At 42.5% G+C, this 27,391-nt stretch overlaps 1 protein-coding gene across 1 annotated transcript; it reads left to right on the top strand.

Annotated features, from left to right (window-relative positions):
* The first annotated feature begins 3,511 nt into the window (after positions 1-3,511).
* On the top strand, positions 3,512-26,367 carry CASP6 (caspase 6). Its single transcript, XM_048847491.2, has 8 exons — positions 3,512-3,666; positions 11,822-11,863; positions 12,880-12,922; positions 18,370-18,516; positions 20,750-20,826; positions 21,316-21,491; positions 23,952-24,111; positions 25,458-26,367. Exons 1-8 carry the CDS (start codon positions 3,627-3,629, stop codon positions 25,694-25,696), a joined length of 924 nt encoding a protein of 307 aa, XP_048703448.1. The 5' UTR covers positions 3,512-3,626; the 3' UTR covers positions 25,697-26,367.
* Positions 26,368-27,391: the final 1,024 nt, after the last annotated feature.

The following is a 27,391-nucleotide window of genomic DNA, read 5'->3' as shown; positions in this document are numbered from 1 at the left end:
TACAATAACCCCTTCTGCACACAAAGGTTACCTTTTTGTGCCTGCATCAGTTAGATCAACATCTAATCACTTAACATAGTTGTAAAATCCCTCTTGTTCCCTAATGGAATTTAACTCATTAATGTGCTCTCCTAAGCAGTGTAGTCTGCTGCAACATTTATTTAAACATACCCACAAGATGTCCTAAGAGCCAAGGATCTTGTCCAAATTCTGTACCAACACTGGCTAGGACATGTTCCACAATCCACAGAAAACCGTTTTCTGTAGATTGGGCTGGAATGCTTTGAACAAAAGAAGGCCCATTCTCCCCTCTGGGAGATCAGAAAAGCAGCAAGTGGTATATTAATCTGCTAGATGTAGTTGTAGTTCTGAGACACTTGCAGTAAGACTACAAAAACACCAAAACAACCACAAACCATACCAGGGCAAACTGTTCCACAACACATACTTGCCTAGATCAAACAAAGCTTTTCCCTGTTGTCCAGTTTCAGCTTCTTGCAGTTGGCGGTTTGGTGACACCCAGAGGATGGGCATGCATCTCTGGCCATCTTGACTAATAGCCATTGATGGACCGACCTGTCCTTCATGAATTTATCTAATTCTTTTTTGAACCCAGTTATACTTTTGCCTTCACAACATCACAGGGCAACAAGTTCCACAGGATGACTGTGTCATGTGAAGAAGTACTTCCTTTTGTTTGTTTTAAACATGCTGCCTATTAAACAGAGTAAGAAAAGCAAAATCCAAAAAAAGTACAATGTCATCTTAGTCTATATAATATGAAATATTTTAAATCTATTTTAAGCTCATGCCTATTTCATTCAGTGATTCTGGTAAGATACAGTTTTTCATTTTACATTAAGCCAAACTCCAGTTTCCTGAGGCATCTCAAAACTATGAATATGGCTGTTAAAACGACTTTAAACCTTGGTGAACAAAAGGCTGCTTTGGGGAGCTGTAGGTTTCAGCATACTATTGTTTCCCTTTCTCTGAGTATCCCTCTGGAGCTCTCAGCCCATTCCCTTGAACAGTCACAGAACTTTCAGATTCACTGTTCCCAAAGACATACCACACGAACTGCTAAAAGTAGCAGCACAGATGTGGGGACAGGGGGGTTAGTGCAGGCTAGCAACACAAGTACATACCCAGGGTCACCACTCTGCTAGTATAGCCATGCTGCTGTGTCTACACTGCTATTTTTAGCCATGTTATGTTAGTATAGGAGAGTGTTACTGATACCAGTCCAACGCCATGTGCACATCCCATGACAAACTCAAAAGAACGTTTTCTTTTAATATAGACAGTTTTGTTCAGCTACCCACTGACTTCTGAAACGTTTCTATTATATATTAGAGGTATCACTCTTAAAAGACACAAGAACAGAGCAAAGAACTTGCCTGCAGCTGATTCCTGAAACTTAAGCAGTTCACAATCTGTCAACATTTATGGGTCTACAGTATAACAGAAGAGTAAAATAACTCACTCACTAGGTAACTATGTGGTTACACTTGGATTAATTTCACTCCTGACAAAGTAGCTCCTAATCCTTCAAGTGTGAAGTTTTAACCATATCACTGAAATTACTATTGAGTTACCATTAGGATTTAATGTGCAAAAACAAAAGAGATGGGCTTTTTGGTGGGGGAGGGGGGTGGTTTGGTGAACTATTAGCTATTCGGTCCATTTATTCTAAATGCAGTCATTTTGGTTAGTGTAACTGGACTATTTTAGAGTGAAGGGAAGAACTTTAATCTGCTCTTTATTCTTTATGGAATCCTCCTCTATTTCCCTAATTTATAGTTTTTAATCTCTTTTGTTTTCCAACCCTCAGGCCCTAGTTCTATCCATTTTTATATGCATATATGTACTTTGGGATTTGGCAAACATGTTGTGATACAAGTGTAGGGAGTAAAAAACAATAGCCACAGCACTTGTGATAAATATATGCTACTGGTCCCACATGGAGCTTTTCTTTACAAAATGAATAGGTGTATAGATTAATAGTAATTATTATAGTGTCAAACATTTACACAACAATCTACCAACAGATTGAGACACGTTTCCTGCCCTAAAGTATTTACACGGTAAGTGAAAATAAAGAAAAAAGACCAGACATAAGACAGGAATTAAGGTTAAAAAAAAAAGACATTGTGGAGAGATTATTGCAGGTTAGAACAGGATAGGAAAATTTCCTGAAAGATGTGAGTGGTAAGGAGGAATTGGAGGAAGGAGGAAGCTGACAATTGTCTGAAATGGGAAACCAGGACAAGCACAGCGGATAGAGAAAGGCAGGAGCAATAAGAAGAGACCAAGAAGGAGAGAATAAAATGGGGAATAACAGAAAATGAGAGCAAAGAGGCACAGTAGGTAGGGAGTGAGAATATATTGGGCCTTCACAGTAAAGACAAGAAGCTTGAATTTGATGCAGTAAGAAACAGGAATCCAGTGAAAGGGTTCACAAGGGGAATAACTTGGTCAGAACAGCAAGTTCCATATTTTTAAACAAAAAAAGATATTTTAAAAGACAAAATACTTAGGTGTGCACATTACACTGGGATTTCCTCCAAGCGACCTAAGGTGCAGATTTTAAGTAAGGCAGCTGTTGCGCTCAACACTATTTGGTGGCTCATTCAGGACCTAATTTTTAAAACTGTGCAGCAGTGAGGCACGCAATTGTCCCTACACAGTTCTAATGACCAAGCTGCCATTGACTCAATTTTGCATGCCAAGCCATATGTTCGAGACCCCTAAGTGTAATGCTTCATAGGCAAGGGCCAGACTTTAGGCTTAGATGGAGTTTACCACCAGCGCTGGGCTTCATTCCCATGCAACCCAACTCTAAGAAGACCTGGTCCCGGCACGCAAGGGGCCACTACCAGCCTCATACCGTCCACGGACACCTCTTAATGGTTTCATGCCCTCTTGAACTTAAGAGGTGCCCATGGACGGTGTGAGTCCGGTAGCAGCCCCCGGCGCGCCGGGACCGGGTCTTCTTGGAGTCAGGTTGCTTGGGAATGCAGCCCAAAGCTGTGGTAAACTCCATCTAAGGCTAAATACTGGCAGGAGACCGACAGTTAACAAGAACCATATGGGAAACTTGATCCAGAATTTAGGGACACTCAGATCAGCATGGGGGCAGAGGGCTGATCCACAGGGTCTCGGTTCAGTACACTAATTAAAAATATAGGGGCCAGGTCTGAAATTTCCAGCTGGCTCCTGCCCCCTGAAATCCCCCAGTTGCTGGTGGGGTTTGGATCTGGGGTTTGGTTCTGGCCAATGATATAAAACCAAAACCCCAGTTACTGCAGGGAGGACCTGGTTGGATTTTTGCTGGTTTTCTCCCCACCCAGCTGGAGGAGGACAGCCGACTGGACTGTACAACCCCGCTGACCACACCAGGGGCTGGGGAGAGCCCGGCCGGGGCGCGCCCTCCGGGATCCCATCCGCCCGCCGGGAGCCGCCCGGGGTTGCCTGGCGCGGGAAGGGGCGGCGGCCACTGAAGGAGGGAGGCGGGCCGGGGGCGGGTGGTGCAGGAAGCGGCGGAGGAAGACGAGGAGCCGGGCAAGGCTGCGGCGTCTGTTAAGCTTCGGCTGGGGGGGGCGCACTTGGAGCCTTTCTCTGGGGCCATGGCGAGCTCCAAGCAGCAGCGCATCGGCGGCAACTCCGGTAGGGCAGGCAAGCCCGGCCCGCGGGCTCCCAGCCTGCGGAGCACCCAGAGGCGAGCGTGCGGCGCCGGCCGGCGGGCCCGGGCTGCGCTGTTTCCCCTGGGCTCTGCGGTTGGGGGGCGGCTGAGGCATCGTCTCTGAGGGCGCTGGGGGAGGGTGTCCCCCCTCCCGGGCAGGGGAAAAGGAACCTAAACCCCATAGTTCCCCCCTGGGGAGGGGGCTCCCTTTACTGCCTCTCTCTGCAGAGCTGGGGGTGTCTGGCCAGGGGGCCCCTGCGACCATCGGCCACGTCTCCTTGCCCTTGAGAAGGGAAAGTGAAAGGCGAGGGCGCCCTTTGTCTCCGGCCTTTGTCCCTGCCCTTTGTCTCCGGCTCTCAGCCTGGGGCTCCTGCCTCCCCAGCAACACACACAGCTGCTGCCCAGGGTCCCCAAAGCGGCCGCTGCTCTGCTGTGGGTTATTGTGCGTGCGGGTGGCAGCCCCTCAGGGCAGGGATCTGCTCTTCTTTGCTACACTCAGTGCTGAATCTGTAATGAAAGAGGTGCCAGGGCCTCAAGCAATTTTGTTTTACTTTCATAACTGATGTGGCAAGGGAGAGGTGCTGGGGCTATGAACTGCCAAGCCTAGGGGTGCCAGGGTTTAGCCCTGGCAAGCCCAGGCACGAATTAAACCCTGGTTACACTGCACCTATTCTTGCAGTGCCAGGCAAACCAGTGATTCATAAACAGCTGCCACCTTTGGTTGGCAGGGTTTCAAACAGGATGCATAAAATGCCCGCTATCCACTACTTATTGATATTGGTCGAAGGAGCCAGAGGTAAATTCTTCCCATGCATACATTGCACATTAAATTAATAGGATGGGCAGTAGTACACTCTCCGTCGAACTAGCGTTTTCTTAAAATAAAGCAGGTTTGCAAAGTATGACCCCTGCAGTTATTTATAAAGGTGATTTAACCGTGCTTTTAAAAGTTATTTTATTTCTCTTGTAAAGAACAGTGTTATTTTTAAAATGTATAGCATCTCCTATAATACCCTGTGCATGTAAAACAGTGCTTAACACATGCATAAGTATTAACCAAAAATCAATTAAAAAGAAGTAGAACTCTGCAATGACTATGCTCCCAGATCTCTTCCCCAACCGTCTTTTCAGAACTGGTATTAGTAGTAGACTGCACAAAAAGATTGTTTACAAACCACCCCCGCCACCCAACCAAACAAAAAACCCCAACCAAACAAAACCCCTTCAAACTTCAAAATATTTACCAGTTATGCCATTGTTACAGCTGTATAACCCGAGGTGGACAAACTTATTTCAGCGTAAGAGTGTCTTTTCCAGTTTAGCTTAACCACCTTCCCGAGCAACATATGATCTTAGCTCAAAGAGCCAAGAAGCGAAAAAAAGACTAAACTGAAAAAAGACACTCTTATACCAGAGTAAGGCTTTGTTTATACTACCACTTTTGCTGGTAAAACTTTTGTTGCTCACGGGTGTAAAAAAAAAACCACACCCCCAACCGACATAAGTTTCACCTGCAAAAGTGCTGATGTGGACAGCGCTGTGTTGGCAGAAGAGACTCTCCTGCCGACATCGATAACGCTGCTTGTTGGGAGTGGTTTAATTATGCCCTCAGGAGAGCTCTCACCTGCCAACAAAGAGCGGCTACACGGGAGACCTTACAGTGGCACGGCTGTAGTGGTACAGCTGTGCTGCTGTAAGGTCCATAGTGTAGATATACCCTAAGAGTGTTCACTTGGGGAATGATACCAGTATAACTATATCTGTTTTAATTCACACCTTATCTTATTCCAGAATAACTTTCCCATGTAGACAAGCTCTTTGTTTGCAGCTAACCTTGCAACAAAGCCCGTTGCCAATTGTGCCCACATATCTATTCAGGGGACACCATCACAGGGCCTAATAACATCAGCCACACTATCAGAGGCTCGTTCACCTGCACATCCACCAATGTGATATATGCCATCATGTGCCAGCAATGCCCCTCTGCCATGTACATTGGTCAAACTGGACAGTCTCTACGTAAAAGAATAAATGGACACAAATCAGATGTCAAGAATTATAACATTCATAAACCAGTCGGAGAACACTTCAATCTCTCTGGTCACGCAATCACAGACATGAAGGTCGCTATCTTAAAACAAAAAAACTTCAAATCCAGACTCCAGCGAGAAACTGCTGAATTGGAATTCATTTGCAAATTGGATACTATTAATTTAGGCTTAAATAGAGACTGGGAGTGGCTAAGTCATTATGCAAGGTAGCCTGTTTCCTCTTGTTTTTTCCTACCCCCCCCCCCAGATGTTCTGGTTTAACTTGGATTTAAACCTGGAGAGTGGTCAGTTTAGATGAGCTATTACCAGCAGGAGAGTGAGTTTGTGTGTGTATGGGGGTGGGGGGGATGTGAGAAAACCTTGATCTATGCAGGAAATAGCCCGACTTGATTATGTAAAGAGTTGTCACTTTGGATGGGCTAGCACCAGCAGGAGAGTGAATTTGTGTGGGGGGGTGGAGGGTGAGAAAACCTGGATTTGTGCTGGAAATGGCCCACCTGTTGATCACTTTAGATAAGCTATTACCAGCAGGACAGTGGGGTGGGAGGAGGTATTGTTTCATGATTTCTGTGTGTATATAAAGTCTGCTGCAGTTTCCACGGTAAACATCTGATGAAGTGAGCTGTGGCTCACGAAAGCTCATGCTCAAATAAATTGGTTAGTCTCTAAGGTGCCACAAGTACTCCTTTTCTTTTTACAATAATGATGGTTTTTTATTTAACATTGTATGTATTTTAGGAGCACCCCTCCTTTTAAAACAAAGTTTGGATGGATTGGGGTGTGGTTGCTTAGTCCCCCGTGCACCCTGTGGCATACCGTAGCATAGGCTAAAGGGCAGCATTGGCACTGCAGCCGATTCAGAATGAGGTTGAAGAGAGTGTAGCTAGCACTTTGAAATTTGTACCCATGCTGTCTGATACATTGCCCTCTACCCACACTACCTGCTTATTGCCATTGCAGGTACACTTACTACAGATACACAGCTGGCTGTGTACTCTAGCAACCAAACCCTGTCATAAGGCTACAAATATTTCATAGAATCATAGAACTGGAAGGGACCTCGAGAGGACATCTAGTCCAGTCCCCAGCAGTCAAGGCAGGACTAAGTATTATCTAGACCATCCTGACAGGTGTTTGTCCAGCCTTCTCTTAAAAATCCACAGTGATGGAGATTCCACAACCTCCCTAGGCAATTTATTCCAGTTAGGACATTTTCCCTAATGTCCAACCTAAACCACCCTTGCTGCAATTTAAGTCCATTGCTTCTTGTCCTATCCTCAGAGGTTAAGAAGAACAATTTTTCTCCTTTCTCCTTGTAACAACCTTTTATGTACTTGAAAACTGTTATCATGTCCTCTCTCAGTCTTCTCTTCTCCAGATTAAACAAACCCAATTTTTTCAACCTTCTCTCATAGGTCATGTTTGTAGACCTTTAATAATTTTTGTTGCTCTTCTCTGGACTTTCTCCAATTTGTCCACATCTTTCCTGAAATGTGGCACTCAGAACTGGACACAATACTCCAGTTGAGGCCCAATCAGCGTGGAGTAGAGCGGAAGAATTACTTCTCATGTCTTGCTTAAAATACTCCTGCTAATACATCCCAGACTGATGTTTGCTTTTTTTGCAACAGCATTACACTATTGACTCATATTTGGCTTGTGATCCACTATGACCCCCAGATCCCTTTCTGCAGTACTCCTTCCTAGGCAGTCATTTCCCATTTTGTATGTGTGCAACTGATTGTTTCTTCCTAAGTTGAGTACTTTGCATTTATTTTTATTGAATTTCATCCTATTTACTTCAGACCATTTCTCTAGTTTGTCCAGATCATTTTGAATTTTAATCCTATCCTCCAATGCACTTGCAACCCCTCCCAGCTTGGTATCGTGCACAAACTTTATAAGTGTACTCTCTATGCCTTTATCTAAATCATTGATGAAGATATTGAACGGATCCAGACCCAGAACCAATCCCTGCGGAACCCCACGCATTATGCCCTTCCAACATGACTGTGAACCACCGATTACTCTCTGGGAACGATTTTCCAACCGGTTATGCACCCACCTTATAGTAACTTCAACTAGGTTGTATTTCCCTAGTTTGTTTATGAGAAGGTCATGCGGGACAGTATCAAAAGCCTTACTAAAGTCAAGGTATACCACATCTACTGCTTTCACCCCATCCACAAGGCTTGTTACTCTGTCAAAGAAAGCTATCAGGTTGGTTTACGCAATTTGTTGTTGACAAATCCATGCTGACTGTTATCACCTTATTATCTTCCAGGTGTTTGCAAATTGACTGCTTAATTATTTGCTCCATTATCTTTCCGGGTACAGAAATTAAGCTGACTGGTCTGTAATTCCCTGGGTTATCCTTATTTCCCTTTTTATAGATGGGCACTATATTTGCCCTTTTCCAGTCTTCTGGAATGTCTCCTGTCTTCCCCGACTTTTCAAAGATAATTGCTAATGGCTCAGATATCTCCTCAGTCAGCTCCTGACACATTGATTTATGCCTGTGCCCGTGCCCATAGGAAAGAGGGAAAAGGCATTCCTGGTGTTAGTGGAGGGCCACGTTGTAAGTGAATCTGCTTCAGATGAATACAGTTAGCTTGTGATGCAGTAGACAACCTCTGGCATTCAACTCATACCCTTGAGCAGTCACCACCCACATGTTAAGAATCATTAACTATAACATCCCAGGTTGTTCCCTTCAAGCCAGTCATCTGTTTTTCTTCACTAACTGAAACTACTTTCATTAGGTACACATTCCTACGTAGCCTCTTCCCTGCAAGGAGCTCCACAGAGGTGCATCTTTGCCGAGCTCCTTGCAGGATTGAGGCCATAGTGTATAGCGTTCCTAGGTTACGTTCTATTTTCGAACAACATTTTGACTATCCACATAATATCTAATAGTGATTATTTTAACTACTGATATTCTGCAGTTGTAGCATTATTATGAAGTTTCCTTTTGTGTGTGAGTGGAAAGGAATGAAGTGTGTCAGAGGCAGAAGGTAGGATAATGGGAAGCTGATACAAAATGAAGGAAACTGCCTCAGGTTTTCCTGCCTCTTCCACTCCTCACCCCCAAAACCCCCTGGGTTCTATTCCCCCTGTCTGCTGCTGGTTATCACTAGCTTCTCCAAGTTTCCCAGTCACTCCTGCATCTCACAATCTCCTGATTCTGTGCGGTGCAAGAGGACAGACTCCTATAACGCCCTACCCGCTGCTACTGGGCACCCATAACACAAAGTAAGTTACCATTTCTCACTGGCAAGAAGTGTCATTCATGGAGCTACACAAAACTTTGTAGCAGTATTTTGTCCTAAGGAAAGGTGCATTGGGTTGGGCACTCGGAGATCATAAGTTTTAGTTCTAGCTCTTCCAATGACCATGTACTTGGTCAGTAGAAGAGAATTAATATTTTTACAGGTGGTCACTAACTGTGTTCTTTTGGAGTCTGATTTGCGCAAGGACTGAGTACTATCATTGATTCAGTTTCAGGTATGAAGACAGATGGTCTAGTTGTTAGGGTGCTAACCTGTGATTGAGGGAGCTGGGTTTAATTCCCTATTCTGCCACAGACCATAGGCAAGTCAGAGGGTTAGATTCACAAAGACTTATGGTCTAAATCCAATATTTAGGCACCACCAATGTTCTCTAAACCACTGTGCAGTTGCTGTCTAAAGTCCCCTAAATGCCTAAGTTTCCAGCAATAGACATGTGCAAAGCTGCTTGAGGAATGATGCCACCCCAGCTCATTCTTAAGCCCCAGTGAGATTCTCAAACTAACCATTCCCCCTTATCCCTACCTTTCCAGTGGGGGGACTGATCCAGTTAATGGTCTCAGAGCATGCATACTGGTTCAGGCCCTGCACAAAATACATCCAAAAGTACATGCTTGTTAATCTACTCAGTAGACCCATGGTTAGGGCACTTAGCTAGGATGTGGGAAACCCAAGTTCAAATCCATCCTCTGTCTGATGTGCACAAATACTTGAATCGAGGACTGCACATCCCAGGTAAGTATCTTCCTGGGTATTTGTGGGGTGGATGTTCCTCTCCCAGTCTTTCCTTTGGAGCGGTTACACCTTAAATATTTTTTGGAGCAGGGCCTTGAACCTGATTCTCCCACTTCCCAGGTGATGGCCGAAGCACTAGGCTATAGAGTCACTCTGTTTCTGTGGCCTAGTGATATAGGAGGCCTGAGTTCCTCCTTTCAATTCCCTGCTTGCTTTGCAAACAAGATCTTCCCACATCCCAGATGAGTGCCCTAACCACCGGGACATGGGATAGACTGAGCTAGAAATACCCCACCACTGCTTGTCCCTGGCTGTCTTTTGTGCAGGGCCCTAACTGGGAGGCATTTTCTGAGAATATCTACTGGCTTGGTTCCCTTTAAGAGATCGTTTGAGAATGCCACCAGGTCTTAGGTGTGACTAGGACTTCAAGCAACTTGGTAGCACCAGCAATTCCCATAGGAGAAAACAATCTAGGCCTCAGTAAATATACCTTTACCATGTGATTGCAGTCATTGATGAGTGAATCCAAGGATTCACTTAGAGTTAACCAATAAGGAATATACAGATTTGAGTATCAGTGAATTTTGAAAGGTATATTGTCACTTCATTTGGCGCAAATTTTAGATATTGTAAAAAAGAAACTTTTAGTATGGGATTTTCAAAGGAGCCAACAGAAATTTAGGTTCCCAGATCCCACTGAATCCAGTGGAAGTTGCGTACCCCTCTAACTCCCTGATGTTCCTTTGAAAAATACCAGCTTTACAAGACTTATGACCAACAGAACATTTTCATTAATTAAAAATTTAGAAACTTTAAAAAAAACAACAACCCAAATGAACAGTTCCCAGCAGTGTTTGCAGTCCAAATACTGTAGAGTTTTTCTAATTGAGTATGTGAAACTCAAAGTAAAAATGACAAGAAACTGATTAAACAGAAATGAAATTAAGAGCAAGCAAGAAGTCCTCTTTATTTTTCTTTAGCCTGAGACCCAGCAAACAAAGGGTATCTTACCTCAGTCAGATAAAACTCAACACACAACATGGCTTACTTCAGCATAAGACAAGTCCTTTGGCTCAGCTATTCTCCCTTGAAGCTTATTTGTGTCAAGCCCCCTGCCTGATTCTTTCTTTCCCTTTTCTGGAATTCATTAATTCCCCACAGCTTGCACTACTCTGCATATCCCATCATTATGCACATGTAGCGGTGGCCCTTCCTAAAGAGGAAGGTTAACTTTTCCTTGTCAACACTGAGATAGGCCCAATACCCCGATCACAGAGACCTTAACTATGTATTTGCATACTTAGGTATGTTTTTTGGGAGAGGTTGGCAATTAAGTGGGAACTTAACTTGGAAATTCCAAGTTAAGGAAAGACAGTTTTTAAGGGAAACAATCATATTTTCAAGGGTTGGGTGTACTTTGGCTGAAGTGATACTTTATCAGCCTTAACTCCAGGTTTGCAGGCAAAAACTATTGTGAGTCTCATACACACACACTCTCTGTAATAGTTCTTTTGTTTAAGATTCTGAACTATGTCATTACTGCTAAGTTTAGCTGTGTCTATGCTAATACTTTTCAGCACTTCTCCCATCATTAGTCTAGCACCCTTGGTGCAGTTCTTCTGGTGGTAGCCGCAGTGGACTTGCTAGTGTAGACAGGCTACAGGTGTTTTCTACACTGTTCCATCTAACCTTGACAGTTAGACAACATGATGGTAAAAACACTGGCAACTGGTCTACACTAGCTTTTCCACCATTGTTGTCACCAGTGGAGCTATACCTGTGCGAGACCAGTAATAGGAGAAGTGCTAATGTAGACAAGGCCTTCATGACTTGATTTCAATGGTAGGGTACTGATGGGGCCACAAAGGGCAAAAAATAATCACAAAATTTAACAAATGTGGTCCGTCATAGCTCAATGTTATGACTCCATTCATTTGATTTATTACAGAAACAAATTATGAAAGGGTGTGAGTTGTGTAGTATAAAAATGTGCTCACATTTTCTTTTTTGCAGCTGATACATTGTACGTTATGACAGTGACATTGGTGTGGTGTTTTCAATTGCAGGGCAAATCCAGGTGGATAGTGGGCCTGCTTTAAATACCAAAGGTACAGTAAAGTGTATTACTTTCATAAAATGGCAAGGTTAAAAAGAATATTGTGGGCTGTCACACTTTTGGTAATATGGATTGTGAGATATCTTCAGATCTATGGAGACACTAACGTATAGGTGGGAGAAGATGGGAGCAGGACATAGTTGACAGCTTTATCTTTAACATCTTTAGAACAGTAGGTCCAGCTCTGTATTCCTTGTACACTCAATAGTGTTGTTAATTTCAGTAGGAGTTTTGGGTGTACTAACAAGGCGGATGTACGTATTCTATGCATTTTAGTAGAAGAAAGGGTGTGAGTTGTTTGCATGTTTTAGAATTTTTCTGCTAGTTGGATGTCCCAATACCTACATCACTTACTAAATTGTTGAGCTAGCCTCAAAGAAAATGCTTAGTTTCAGGCTGATTGCATCATGTATTTAAAAGAAGTGCCACTATGTGCTAGAAATTAAATAGTGTATACAAAAGCATGCAGAGTTTTTGCATGAAATTACAGAGGCTGTGTGTTAAAATAACCAGACGGAGAGCTTGTCATTTGTATATGCAGTGTCCATGATTGCTGATATACAATTTATGCATCCGCATTTTTGCAATTTTAAAAATCTGGTCTTTGAGGGTCACATGTTTAAGAATGGCCTCCAAAAGTAAACCCATATGATTGTGCACCCCAATAGGCGTTAATGCAAATCAGGTGATTTCATGCCTAATTATCTGGCCTGTGCATGAACTCCTTGTTTATGTTATCAAGTGTACTTTACAGATTGTTGCACATGCTCTACATATGAGTCCTTAAAAAAGAAATGCTGGAATGGATTTCCAGAACTATCACTCATACGTGGTAGGAACGGAACCCCACCAAATAAAGTGCCGGAATGGCATTCTGGGGTGATGTAGCATGACTCAAGCCCTGATTTAAGTTTAAATTTGAAAATCTCCCACTGCCTAAGATATCAAATTTTCTTTTAACAACTGGGTTAGTAATTCAAATACCCTTTGGCTCTCTTTTTGTTATAGATGGAGACCAAAACGTCACAGAAACAGATGCCCTTGAGAGAAGGTAAAGGCAGAACGACTAAAGATGGTAATGGAAGAGAGAGAGAGATGTGAATGTGAAACTCAAAACATTTATGACTTGGGGTTTTTTAAATCTTTGGTAAGAGCCCAAGCTGAGTACCAAAGAAGGCCCCGTAACATTACAGAACATGTGTATCAAACTCCTACATATCACTGAAGTAGTAGTGTTCATTATTATTTTATTATGGCACCACCCAGAGGCCCTAGGAAGAATCAGAGTTCCTCAGTGCTGGACAGTGAACAAATACATACAGTAAGAAGGAGACGTGGGCTAGATCAGGGGTTGGCAACCTGCGACATGCGTGCCAAAGGCGGCATGCGAGCCGATTTTTACTGGCACACTGCTGCCAGCTGGGGTCCCGGCCGCCAGCCCCACTCAGTCCACTGCCTGCCTGGGTGAACGGAACCCCAGGCCAGCAGCGGGCTGAGTGGGGCCGGTGGCCGGGACCCCGGCTGGGAGGAGCCACCGGACAGAACCCCAGACCAGCGGCTGGCTGAGCCGCTCAGCCCGCCGCTGGCCCTGCTCAGCCCGCTGACAGTCTGGAGTTCTGGCCACCGGCCCCTTGATTTTTACTGGCACGCTGCTGCCAGCCAGAGTCCCGACCCCCGGCCCCACTCAGCCCGCTGCCGGCCTGGGTGAACAGAACCCCCGGCTGGCAGCAGGCTGAGTGGGGCTAGTGGCCGGGACCCCGGCTGGCAGGAGCCAGCGGAACCCCAGACCGGCAGCGGGTGAGCCGCTGCTGGTCTGGGGTTCTGTCCGCCACGCTGCTCAACCCGCTGACGGTCTGGAGTTCTGGCCCCTTGCCAACCAGGGTCCCGTCCCCCGGCCCCACTCAGCCCGCTGCCGGCCTGGGTGAACAGAACCCCCAGCTGGCAGCAGGGTGAGTGGGGCCAGCAGCCAGGACCCCAGCTGACAGAAGCCGGCGGAACCCCAGACCGGCAGCGGCTCAGCCGCTGCCGGTCTGGGGTTCTGTCCGCCACCCCGCTCAGCCCACTGATGGTCTGGGGTTCCGGCCACCAGCCCCTTGTCAGCCAGGGTCCCGGCCATCAGCCCTGCTCAGCCTGCTGCCAGCCTGGGATACCAGCCACCGCCCCCACTTACCTCATTGCTGGTCTGAGGTTCCAGTGACCGGCCCTCTGCCAGCCGGGGTCCTGGCTGCCAGTCCTGCTCAGCCCACTGCCAGTCTGGGGTTCCATTGCGGAGCCCTGTAAATGTAAAATTACTGGCACGCAAAAGCTTAAATTAATGAAGACTTGGCGTGCCACTTCTCAAAGGTTGCCAACCCCTGGGCTAGATTCGTGAAGTGAACGTAGGCATTGCAACACTAACCTCCTTGGCAACCTGCTATCGAGTAGAATTCATGGTCCGAAGTTAGGTACCCGGATTTCCCACACAATGCATGGGGAGAGTTAGATTCCTAAGAATGGGATCCACTGGAGCCAGCAAGCTGATTTAGGAGCTACCTAAGCTAGCCAGGAGTGAAATGCAGAGGAAAGGGGTGTGTTTAGGGCCCAGATCCACAAAGGGATTTAGGTGCCCAAGTTCCTGGTTGAGGTGCTGCTGTGATCCACAGACCCCCTGCTCAGCTGCTGCCTAACCTTGTAGGCACCTAAATTTACTTGGTGCCTAACTTTTGCTGTAAAGGTCTGTTGGTGCAGTACGTCTCTGTCTCTGAGCATGCGCACTGCTGCCTTACTCCAGGCATCCAGATGCCAAAGTACCAGCATGATCCTCCAACCAGGGAAAGACAGTCATTCCCCAACCTCTCTTGCTGGTGGGATCAACGTAGTAGAAATACTCAGAGCATGCCTACCAGATCAGGCCCCACTTAAAATCCAGCTGGAGGATGAGGAGGTGGTGCTGCTACTCTTACAATGTTCAGCCCAGTGGCTGGTTAGAGCACTCGCTCAGGATGTGGGAGACCCAGGTTTAATTCCACCCTCTCTGCCTTGAGAGGGTGGAGGAGAAAAAAAATTGAACAGGAATCTCCCACCTCTCAGGAGAGTGCTCTTACGACTGAGCTATGGGATATTCTGGTGGGGGTCTCTCTCAAGCTCTCCTGTTGAAGCCCTTCCGCTTTGTATAAATAGGTATAGTCACTAGGACAGAGAGAATGATAATTACTCTCTAGTCTGGTAGGGCATTCACCACTTCTCTCTAGCCCAATAAATATTTATTTATGCAAAGTGGAACAGCTTCAACAAGAGTGACTGAGGGAGCCTACTTCAGCCTCCAATCGCCAGCTGGTTAGGGCACTCTCTTGGGAGTGGGGAGACCTGTGTTCAAAGCAGGGGGCATTCAGTCCTGGTCTCCCACATCCCAGGTGAGTTGCCTGGCTATTGGGCATAAAGGGACTAGCTCCTCATCAGTGCTGTGAGTGGTGCCTAAATGTTGGAGTTAGGCCTCTAATTCCCCTTCTGAATCTAGCTGAAGAATCAAAACATTTCGTAAATGTCAAAATGAACCATTTCTACATTTCCACATTTTTTTCAACTGAAGCAGTTCACAAAGTCAGCATTAATTTGCCAAAATATTTTGGTCAATCCAAATCTGCATTTTTTTCAGTGAAAAAAGTTTCAGCTGAAAAATTACACCCAGCTCTTAATATGCATGTGTGCGAACACACACACACCTCACTGCTGCCACTTCCCCCATTACCTGTTTTGGAAGGTCTCTTTGTTCCTAGTGGTGGCTCTGCCCCCAGCCCATGAAAAACAGGTGATGCATGTCAAGTGTAACAGGGATAGGAGACACAACCAGCATGAAACTGGGTGGATGTCACCACAACACAATTCTTTTGGAATTGAGCAGTCATTTGAAATTAGGTTCGTGCATTAATTTTTTTAAATAGAGTATTTGTATTTTAAAAGGATTAAAGTAAAAGGTACGTTCCAGATATAACTATATGGAGGAGGAAAGGAAACTAAGAAATACAATATGTGAACAACAGGCACACATTGCACATGCAGGGAAACAAATTGTCTGAAAAATACATACAATAAAGGAACAAAATTTACATTATATTAATGTCCACTCTATGTTAAGCCCTTTCCAGACATGTCGCAGCTGGGAGGGGGGGCAGGTCTCTGCTCTGAGGATACTACAAGCTAAAGATAGAAATGACCACTTCTAACCATTACAAAAATTCAGTGCTGGAACAGCCTTCCAAGGAGAGTAGTGGGGGGCAAGAAACGTAACTTGTTTCAAGACAGCTTAATAAGCTTATGATAGTATGACAAGATTGCGCACAAATGGCATGTGGCCCTTCCATGACTGCTATTAGTCAATATCTCCAATGGCCAGAGATAGGACATTAGAGGGGAAGAACTCGGAGTTACTACAGATAATTCTTTCCAAGGTGTGTGTCTGGTGGGTCTTGCCCACATGGTCAGGGTCTAACTGATCATCATATTTGAGGTCTGGTTTGAACTAGAATAAATGGTGGATTTGCTGTAACTTGAAGTCTTTAAATCAAAATTTGAGTAACTCAGCCAGAGGTTATGGGCTTACTACATGGTGTGTGGATGAGATTCTGGGGTCTGCTATGTGCAGGAGGTCAGACTAGATTATCATGATGGTCCTTTCTGGCCTTAAAGCCTGAATCTATAAACAAAGTTGTTGCTTTTTTATGAATCAACTTGATTTACTATAACACTACAGCAGAAGTGGGTCTTTCAGAGGGACTTAAATGTGGACAGGGTAGAGACTTTGCAGATGAGCTCAGGAAGGTCGTACCATTCATGGGGGCAGTGTGTAAGTGATTAATAAAGAAGAAATACAGGGGAAACTGTGCCCAGAGCCAGTTCTACAGCTATTGAGATGACATGCAAGAATTCCATATGTCCTCATACCAGCCATTTTCACAGACTTCATTCAACACCCCTTCTCCAACCATTAACCCACCCATCAATTAACTTTTCCCCTCATCATCTTTTTTCCTGTTAGATAAGATCTAGGAACCAAATGGCCCTGGTTATATGTTTAGAACAGTCCACAGCATTTCACTGCAAGTTTGTTCTGCTTATAAGAACAATTAGCATATATATATATTTATACGTATATGGATTATGGGCTAGTTAGACAAATGCACATACAATATTTGACATATTACAAATACATATACTACAAATGGTGGGGACAAAGTGTGAGAGAAAGTTGCTCCTTCTAGCACATAGAGGCAGCAATATAGGGAATAGCGGCTGAGAAGCAGCCTCCAACTATGTCTTTGTTTACTGAAAACACGCATGGTCAGTCCTAGGGTGCCAAGTGTGATAGCCCAGGTTGGGTCACACTGCCCTACAACTGGCTCTAGTCATGCTAGCTATTTTTGATAGGTAAGTATTTGGTTTCAGGCCTTCTCAAGTGGAATGTTTACTTTTGTCCTGATTTCATGGGAGAAGTTGTTTAAAACATTGCATATGCTTCCTAGTGGGTATTTGGAAATAGCTTTTTAGTATGCATCTCAAGTTAGACAGGGATCACTGTTTCATTCCATAAGATAATTTCTTTCTTCAGTAGATTCAGATAAGTTGTATGCACCAAATATTTATGGCTGATATTCATGTTTTTTTTAAACTGTGGCCTAGTATGTAAATTTATCTTTTAGAAGTCCACACCATCGCTGCTCAAGTGATTTGGAGACTATCGCTGGTTATATCCGACAATTTTCCTACTGGTGTAGGTTGAATAATTAAGGGGAAGAAAAATGCCCCATCTTTCTCTACCTTTTTTCCCTGTCCTGATTTTTGACTGCTGAGCACGGTGATTCTAAGAGCAGAAATGCTGAATATTACAGACTTGTAACTTAGTCACGGGTATTAAGGACATTTTGATTTCATCTTGCTTGAGTTATTTGTCTCGGGTGAGCATGGACGAAAATCTCGCTCTGTCCCACCAGCATAAGAAACTTACATTGCAATGTTGTCTTCAGAAAGTTATGTGACTATTTAAAACTGCCATGTTCATGTTGCATGTGATTCAGTAAACAGTAACTTCAAACAAAATTCCAACTAGTGCACACTTACATTATCGAAAGGGGTCTGCTCTATAACTTTTAAAATAAGAAGTATGGCTAAACTGTGAAACATGGAGAATCAGTACTGAGTCCAGACTCCACTTTAATTTATCATAATGTGCCTAGTTATTGCACTGGCAGTTGTCTGTCCTGGAATTCAACAGATAATCCAAGCAAACAATTAAAGTTACAGAAACAGCTTTTTAAACTCAGAACTTATTGGCCTTTATCTACTGCAGCCAGTTCTTTAATGAGATTTTTGAATGACTCATTTAATGTGCCCCAGGTTTTCAAATGTGACTTTGGGTACCCAACATCTCTCGTCACTCTTGAAAATCTTGGCTTCTGAACATACGTAGGTGAACTAATAATTATTTATTTGTTAATTGAAAGGCATGTTCTCTCTTTGTAACAGCCAACCATTTGATCCAGAAGCACAATACAAAATGAACCACAGGCGAAGAGGGGTTGCTTTAATCTTCAATCATGAGCAGTTTTTCTGGCACTTAACACTGCCAGATAGACGTGGCACACTTGCAGACAGAGACAATCTGAAACGCAGGTAAGATGATATTTGGCTGCTTTACAGAAGGATACTATTTTTAGATAAGTTAAATAAAAATATGCCATTCAAAGTGATTTGTCATGAAGGTTATATAAGCAGCTGTAAAATAACTGATTTCATTGACGTAATTGTGACTGAAAGATTTTGCACAGTACCCCATGATAAAAAGAGTTAAATGCTTGCTTCTGCTCCCTTTGAAATAATAGGCAGAACTCCCACTGATTTCAATGGGGACAGGATCAGGCCCTGTGAAAATAGTCTTCCTTACCCTGATGGCTGCCTGTACCTCAGCAGTCTAAGTGGTGATCTTAATTTTTAAAGGCTTTTTAGTATTGTGTAACTAAACAAACAATGTATTTTTCTGTCTCAATATGATGAGGGGGAAAATAGAACACAAATATTTTCATTGGTTAATACAGAAAAAAGATAAACTTGATTGTAACGTCACAAACCGGTAGGAAGTGCCGGGAGAAAGGTAGAGTACCTGAAATTACTTTCAATTCATTTTTTGTAATTGACTAGATTTCAAGCTGATTGTGCCCATTTAATATTGCTTGGCAACATTAATTCATCTAATATCCCTAATGCATTCAAACCAAGTGATGGTTGGACGCAAGTGTCTACTGTTGAGATAGAAGTTCTAAACATGAGATTCTTATAATTGTGCTGCTTACGGTAGGAGATAAATTGACTTTTGTTGATTCACATCTTGCACTTCCTGTGATTCACTAAACCAGTAACCAGTTTGAGTAAGTGATGTGAAGTTCAAATCTGTTCAATAACTTATGCTGTCCAATAGCAGAGTAGTTCAAGGTCAGGTTTGTAGGGTAAACAGATGTGCTGTATGATACAATTTCAAAAACTGACTGAAAAGTTAAGGAAGTTAAGAAGCCTTTATTCCTATTCACCTAGCAAGTGCACATAGTTCTAGCTGCTCGCAGATGCAAAATAGGCAACTGCAGCTTTTGGGACGCAGGACAGCTCTGTTCCAGGCACAATTGTGCTGTACATCCGTATGTTTATGTGGCTAACTCAAGGAGCCAGTATAGTCTAAGCTTAGCCACATGCTATTTTACAACAATTTAGATATGCAAAGAGGAAGGGATATGTGACTTATAGAAAACACCCATGTCTCCTAGCACTAGTTGTCGTCCGCTGTGGAGTACCAACAAATTTCAGACTCTGCCATCACTGACAATATTAGATATAGAGAGACATGGTAGTTGAGGCGTAATGTTTTTGATTAGACCAACTTCTATTTAGTGAGAGAGACAAGCTTTCAAGCCACACAGAGCGCTTCTTCAGGTCATCCCCAGACTTGAAGAAAAGCTCTGTGTGGCTTGAAAGCTTGTCTCTCTCACTAAATAGAAGTTGGTCCAATAAAAAAATATTACCTCATCGTCTCTCTAATATCCTGGGACTGACACAACTTTAGCTACGCTGCATACAATATTAGATATAGTAATTAGAAACACATGTCCCTCAAAAGAAGTGATAGCAAACCCACTATTCCATTCACAAGAAATGCAGTTCCATAATGAATTTTGTTTTAGCCTATGGAACTATGCAACAACAGCACATCATGGATTGAGGAAATGAGTAAAAATGGATAAAGCACCCAGGCTAGGCTAGCATTGACCTGATGTTTATAAAGTAACCAGTTACAAGTGTAGTAGATTAGCACAGAGCTCACAAGGGAAGTGGCTGCATGTATTAACCGAACCAAAAGCTTAATACAGGGAGGTGGCATAGCCCAGCATCAGCATATTTCAGGGCATGATTAAGTTTTTATATTCTGTTTATATTAAATTTCTGATTTGATAGTATTATAGCCCTTCAAAAAAAAAGTCCAAAATTGTCCAGTTTGGCTCATAGTTGCCTGAAAATGAAATTGCATTTTGGCAAAAATGGAAGTTCTACTTTATTTCGCATATTGGTTGGTTTTCAGACAGGTCCCTGAGGGAGTACCTCCATTATTTGTGTTTTCTTTTGCTCTTAACAGAATTCCTATTTCATGAGAACGCCTTCACTTTATAAATGACTTTTTTTTTGTCCTGTGCATCTTTAAGACACCCCTGGGGATCAGGTTTGGGTACCATTACATAAACTAACATGAATATCTATTCTCTCAAGGAAAAGGTACAGAGTTCTAAAGGGAGCAACAAAAGTGGTGGCATTTTTAGCATAACTCAAAAAGGATACTTATTAAAACATGTGTGTTTAATGATAGTTTGACAGAGCTTGGATTTGAAGTCAGATGCTTTGATGACCTTAAAGCAGAAGAGGTTATGCGGAACATTTATGAAGGTAGGAGACCATGTAGTTGGTATGTCTTAGTCTGCTTGCAGGAGAAGTTCTAGATAACAGTGATAGAGAAATACACTCTTAAGACAAGTTCACTGTAACCTGAATTGTTTCCCTTCTGTGATGAAGTTCCATAACATAAAAAGACTAAGGAACAGAAAATATGTAATTTTATACCGTGGTATCTTCAGTTGTATTATATTGCAAGCGTTGGAATTCCCAAGATGCATCTATGACCAACAGAAGTAGTGTTTACTAAGCATCTCTCTAAATTCCAGTTGACTGGAGCCTCAGCTTGTATGGATCAGTGTAGTTCCAGACTTCAGCAGAGCTATGCTGATTTACAGCAGCTGAGACTCTGGCTCAACATATCTCAAATACGACTGATTTGAGATTAAATGGCTAAATGTGGTCTTAAGTGGACTAATGGTGGGGTGTTTAATAAATACTGTAAGCTTGCGTAATCATCTAAACACAGTTCCACTATTTTAGTGTCAATGGACAACCACAGTGATGCTGACTGCTTTGTGTGTGTGTTCCTGAGCCATGGTGAAGATAATCACGTTTACGCCTATGATGCTAAAATAAAAGTTCAGACAGTGACAAACATGTTCAGAGGAGACAACTGCCCGAGTCTAGTAGGAAAGCCTAAAATATTTATAATTCAGGTAAGATCTCTGTTCTTGAATTTGTGTACTTTTTTCCCCAGTGGCACAGAGGACAGTTTTTTTTGTGATAACTTCTTCTCATGTGGAAAAGGCGGTGGTTATTATGACACTTCCAAGAGGCAGCTTGCTACTACCTGCCCTTAGAGAGAGGAAGTCTTGTCTGTGGATCAGCTTCTTGTCTCCATCAGCCTTTGGCAACACACGCACTACCTCTCAGGCCTCCAAAGTCATAACTCTCTCTCTCTCTCTCTCCAGGTTAATGATAGGCACATTCCAACTCCATAGTCCTCTGAGCATCCCTCTGGAGTGCTCAGCCCATTCCACTGCATGCTACTCAGATTCGCTACTCCCAAAGCAGCTTACTCAGGTCAACTAGGATCACCACTCTGCTTAACACACAGCAGTTAGAAATGTTTAAAGTGAAAACAAGAATAAGTTCATCATCAAAGAACAGAGATTCAAATAATAGAAATTAAGACTATTGAAAATAAATGGTTACATATAAAACAGTCATAACACACTTTGTCGAGCCTAAACGTAACTCATGGGACATTTCCCGGTCTTCTACATGATAGCTTACCCCAGTGCCTTTTCCCAGCGTTTTTCAACCAAGCTGGCTGAAATCCCACTTTCAAAAGATCAAGACTGCAGCTTGTCTTCATGTATTGAAGGATGCTAGGGTCTCTCTCTGCACTCCCAGATATACCAGATGAGAACTTTGATCTTCACCTCTTCTGAATTCTCTTCAAGCTCTTCATTAGCATTTAACTCACTATACTAATAAACTTTTATTGTAAAACACACAATGGTCCACTAAGGAGAAAAACTTCTCCAGACAGGAGGCACTTGTTTCAAGACATGCTGCTTTTAGCTATAAGGCCTAAAACATATTTTTCAGCATTATAATATACATATTATATATAAAAAACATCTTGCAATGATTGACATCCAGTGTGACACAGCTTTAATCAGAGACCCTACGTGACATCTTAAAGTGAACCCAGGGGATCCCTGTCTCTCTATGCCCTCTGCCAGTTGGCATCAAGTAGTCTGTGGGTTAAATTATGTAGCCTGGGTTGGAAAATCTTAGCCAATGTACAAAAGCGTTTGAGCATCAGTTAAATTGGATTTTTTGCTATGCTAACTAAAACAGGAAATAATTGTGTAATGAAGCTGCCAATGAGTCACAATGGTGAAATTATACTGATACATGAAAGCCAGCTCAAATCAAGACCGTGTAGGATAGATGGCCAACAATTGTCCAGCAGCAGACACCATTGCCATCATTTTTTGGGGGAAGAGAGTCAGTGGCCTCAGCTCATATTTTTAGGTGACCACAACTGGTACCTAGATGCCAGACTTAGGAAGGCTAAAGACTGAATGGGCAAATTCCATGAACTACATCTTTGCCCCATCAGATGGTTCCCTCCCAGTCAAGGATGAGGTCCCTTGGCCTGATGCTGTGGGGAGTTTGTACTGCATGACCTGTGCTTAACATTTTTGTGAAAAAAAACAACTCTATATTGGAGCTTGATTAGTCCTGCACTATGTTGGCCTCTCCTGGCCTTTTAGCAAAGGAATTCTTTCTTGCTCCAGTGGGGTCTCAAATTGGCTGCATAACTCAAGATGAGTGACAGTGGCCAGAGCCTTCAGGAAATGAGTGGCCTCCATATGCAACAATCCTGTGCAGACCTGGCCTCAATTTAAAGCTGCCATCCCCTGGATGAACCACTTTATAGCTGCTGTCCTGTAGGGGTGAAACCTCATTCAGACACAGAGTCCCTACAGAATTAAATCTGCTGTTAATCCAACACCTTATACTGAGAGTAAATCCACTTTGGATTTTATAGAAGTAAGAGCAGCAAGCAGGGGAGAAGTTCAGTATCTCAACTGGAAAATTAATGATTTAGGGGCTCCTACTAATGTAGACTCACGCATAAAACAAAAACTAGAGACATAACCTAAAATCAGTTCCACCCTTGCTTTAATTTACAATGCAAACCAAGTCATTAGTCAAAGTAGTACTGAACCCCTTGAAACTTGCATCTTATTGAGTCCCCCACTCTGCTTCACTGACAATGCCAGCCTCATGCACCTGCGTCTCTCACAAGGGTAGTCCCACACTTCTTTTCAAGCTGCTACTTACACACAGAACACTCTCCTTGAACTGATCTGTAAGGCTACTCCCTCTTCTCCTTCCAAAAGTAAAGAATAGGTCAGTATGGGGTCTGCTATGCTTTGATATTTCTAAGTTGGTGCCCGGCCCTATTAAACAGCTTGCTCTACAAATGAAAGCCTCGGGGACGTACAAGTAGGACAAAAGGTAGTTCTTTCTGAACTTAGTTACATAAATTAAGACCATCTAAACAAACAGGAAGCACTTCTGCTTTTAGAATTTTGTTCGGTGAGGGCTAACTGTACTTGGCTGATGAGAGGATTCAGTGCTTTTTCTCCTGCTAGGCATGTAGAGGGGATAAACACGATGACCCAGTCATTGTTCCGGATGCAGTGGACAGTATTGTAGACCAGTCCAAGGTCAACGAAACTGAAGTGGATGCTGCAGCTATATATACTTTACCTGCTGGTGCAGACTTTCTGATGTGCTATTCGGTTGCAGAAGGTATGTTGTTATTTTGCACTTAAGTTTCTAGCATCTAACTCCTGTTTTACTAAATGTAGTAGGCTTGCAGAGTTTCTTCGTCACACAATCAAAACAAGAATTCAAGTTCCTTAAACTCGCCACTTTGCATATCTGCTTTAGTAGTGGTGTCTCCTGCACATGGGATAAAGACTTAAGAATAAATGAAAATATGCCATCTAACTTGCAATTTTTAAATGACTTTGTACCTCAAAGCATACTGATCACATCCCTATCACTGAGCTACCTGTCAGGAGGAAATATTCTTCTGCACTTCTAATCTCATGTCATTTGGATGTGATTTCTTAAACCTCCTCACACAGGTGGGTGCCCTTCCCAAACCATCTCATTCCCAATCCTGAAGACTCTCCTGTAATTCACCAGAGGGGGAATTTACAGAACTGTTTCTGCTACTGAATCAATATTGCATTCAGCTTAACATTATCTGATGTTGGAAAGGTATACAAATATTAATACAAAATCTTTTTGCAAAATATTGTATAAAGTCAAATGGCAAAATTAATCACGAACATGCAACTCCGTTGTCAGAAATGGAGTTGCACCCATTATAAGTTATGAGGAGAGATTAAAAGACTGGGACTTTTCAACTTGGAAAAGAGACAATAAGGAGGGGGGCTGTGATAGAGGTCTATAAAATCAGAATGGTACGGAGAAAAAGTATTGTTTATCTCTTCATATGACACAAAAACCATGGGGCTTACCTGATGAAATTAAGAGGCAACAGGTTTAAAACAAACAAAAGGAAGTACTACTTCACACAACACACAGTCAACCTGTGGAACTCATTGCCAGGGGGTGGTGTGAAAGCCAAAACTATAATATGTTCAAAAAAGAATTAAATAAGTTCACGGAGAGAAGATCCATCAATGGCTATTAGCCAAGATGATCAGGGATGCAACCCCATGCTCTGGGTGTCCTAAGCCTTTAAATTGCAAGAACCTGGGAGTGGATGATGGCATCGATCACTCACTTGCCATGTTTTGTTCATTCCCTGTGAAGCATCTGGCAGTGGCAACTATTGGAAGACAAGATACTGGGCTAGATCGACCATTGGTCTGACTCAGTGTGGCCGTACTTATTAATCCCAGGTTAAATTTGATTATGCAAACTTGCCAAAGTACTGTTTTTATCTCTAACATCTGAGTACCCAAGACAGCATAAATAGTGCAGAGACGTATATCTAAAACTTATCTGCAGTCCATGAACATGACTGGCAAGAAGTAAATTGTGATATTGTAAGTTATTAACTGTGGCTTCTAGTCTTCATTTAAGGTTAAATGGAGTCCTATGCTCTTATTTCCCAATAGGTTACTATTCTCATCGTGAAACTCTAAATGGCACCTGGTATATTCAAGACTTGTGTGAGATGATAAGAAAGTATGGTTCTTCCTTGGAGTTCACAGAACTTCTCACTCTGGTTAACAGGAAAGTATCTCATCGCAAAGTGGATATCTGCAGAGACATTAATGCAATAGGAAAGAAGCAGATTCCTTGTTTTGCCTCAATGCTGACTAAAAAATTGCACTTCTATCAAATATCAAAGTAGATAGGCCCATCTGAGAATGGCATCTTATTCAGATTCACTCCAAAAAATGGAAAATATCTTCATCACTTAATCTTGTAGTCTAGATCACTGAGTGAAAGGTTGTTCTCTTGTTCAATAGATTATAACATGATTTTCAATGTAGCTAGAGAACTACACAGTTATTCACATCATGCATTTTCCTCAACAGGACTATTTACGAAAATGCTGGGATCAAATTTCAGGAACCATAATTTAAATATTTTTTAAAAACCTTTCTATATTAGAAATTATTATTTTGTTCTAATAAATCAGCATTGCAGCAACAGCAGTCTCAGGGAATTTTGGGGGAAATAATTGTAACATTGATTTCTGTGTAATAAAAATTTTAAGGTGCTCAGATCCGTTGGTAATAAGGGTCATATAAGTCCTAAGAGAGAAAGCACTTCTTAACCAATTTTTTAAAATGTTCTGACTTGCACTTGAGTGATACCTTGTCTACTTTCTAACTGCATTATAGCATTTTGTAACTTTTTTCACAAAACTTTTAAAACTGCATTAGACTATAAAAGCTGTTTTTTTCTTCCACTGACATTAATTTATAGGGAGTGCAGCTAAGGTATGTTTGTAATTTTTCTGTATCTTAAAAAATATGTAACACCTACAACACATTAAAATGTGCAGTGTGTGTTTCACGAGGCTCCAAGCATGTGTGATATTTTGCCTTTAATTTTAGGGGAGGAAACGAACATCTAAGCAGCACTGCTGTGTTTGGGTTCTTCCTTACTAGATCAATACCTTCTCTTCACTTAACTTTAAAGAACTGCTGTAGTTAGAAAAATGACAGCATGGGGTTCCATTTATTATCTCTCTAATTTACACAATAACTATAGTCAGTTCACAATCCAAGAGACCTACCATCAATCAAAAAAACAAACAAACCAAAACCACTGATCTTTCTGCCTTTTACTTAATCAAGAATAGTAAACTCAGGTTGCCAAATCTTTTACCTGATAAATTTATTCTGCATTATTTTAAATATCCTTTTAGAAATTTGGAAGTCTTCATTGCTTGGTCAAATATTTTCACACAATCTTTGAATATGGGAAAACAACATCTTTAAATAAAATGTGTATTTAAATTTATAGTACCCTGAACACTGTATGCCAAACTTTAATCTATTACTGTACTAGCACCCTGAGTTTATACTAGTCAGGAGAGCTATGTACAAATATGTTCTTCAGCCCCCTGAAGATGAGCATACACTAAGAATTAATACGCAATACAGGCTGAATTAAGAAAACTACAGGTGACTGACTTGGTGTCCAAAATTGTTTGTTGTTTTAGATTTGAGGTAACACATATAACGCGGTCACGGCCATGGTTCCCAAATTTAATTACTTTAATTGGAATTCATTTTAACATGGTCCCTGCTGTAACGCGGTACAGTGCATGGATCCCAAATCCCACGTTCTAGCGAGGGTCCGGTGTACCATATTATATAGACGCCTGAGACTTAATGTATAGTATATACTGACCTAAGATTGACTAGTTTTATCATTAATTTTATTAATTCAGTATATAAATCACATACAACTTGATTAGGATAAATGATCAAAGCATCTAACAAATGTATTTCTCTAAAATGAAACCGAGCCAGCCCCCTCCCACCCCATTTGATATTAGATGGAAACTAACCCTGTATGTTCATTCTAATAG

This window comes from Caretta caretta, chromosome 4 (assembly GCF_965140235.1).
Source record: "Caretta caretta isolate rCarCar2 chromosome 4, rCarCar1.hap1, whole genome shotgun sequence".
Classification (NCBI taxonomy): Eukaryota; Metazoa; Chordata; order Testudines; family Cheloniidae; genus Caretta; species Caretta caretta.
This window is presented reverse-complemented; position numbering and strand designations above follow the sequence as displayed.

What these genes read in the sequence shown, in the direction of transcription:
- CASP6 (XM_048847491.2), top strand. Translation starts at nt 3,627, where the DNA reads ATGGCGAGCTCCAAGCAGCAGCGCATCGGCGGCAACTCCG. An exon ending in ACAGATGCCCTTGAGAGAAG is followed by an intron (nt 12,923 to 18,369) that starts GTAAAGGCAGAA and finishes TCTTTGTAACAG; the next exon opens with CCAACCATTTGATCCAGAAG. An exon ending in CTAAAATATTTATAATTCAG is followed by an intron (nt 21,492 to 23,951) that starts GTAAGATCTCTG and finishes TTCTCCTGCTAG; the next exon opens with GCATGTAGAGGGGATAAACA.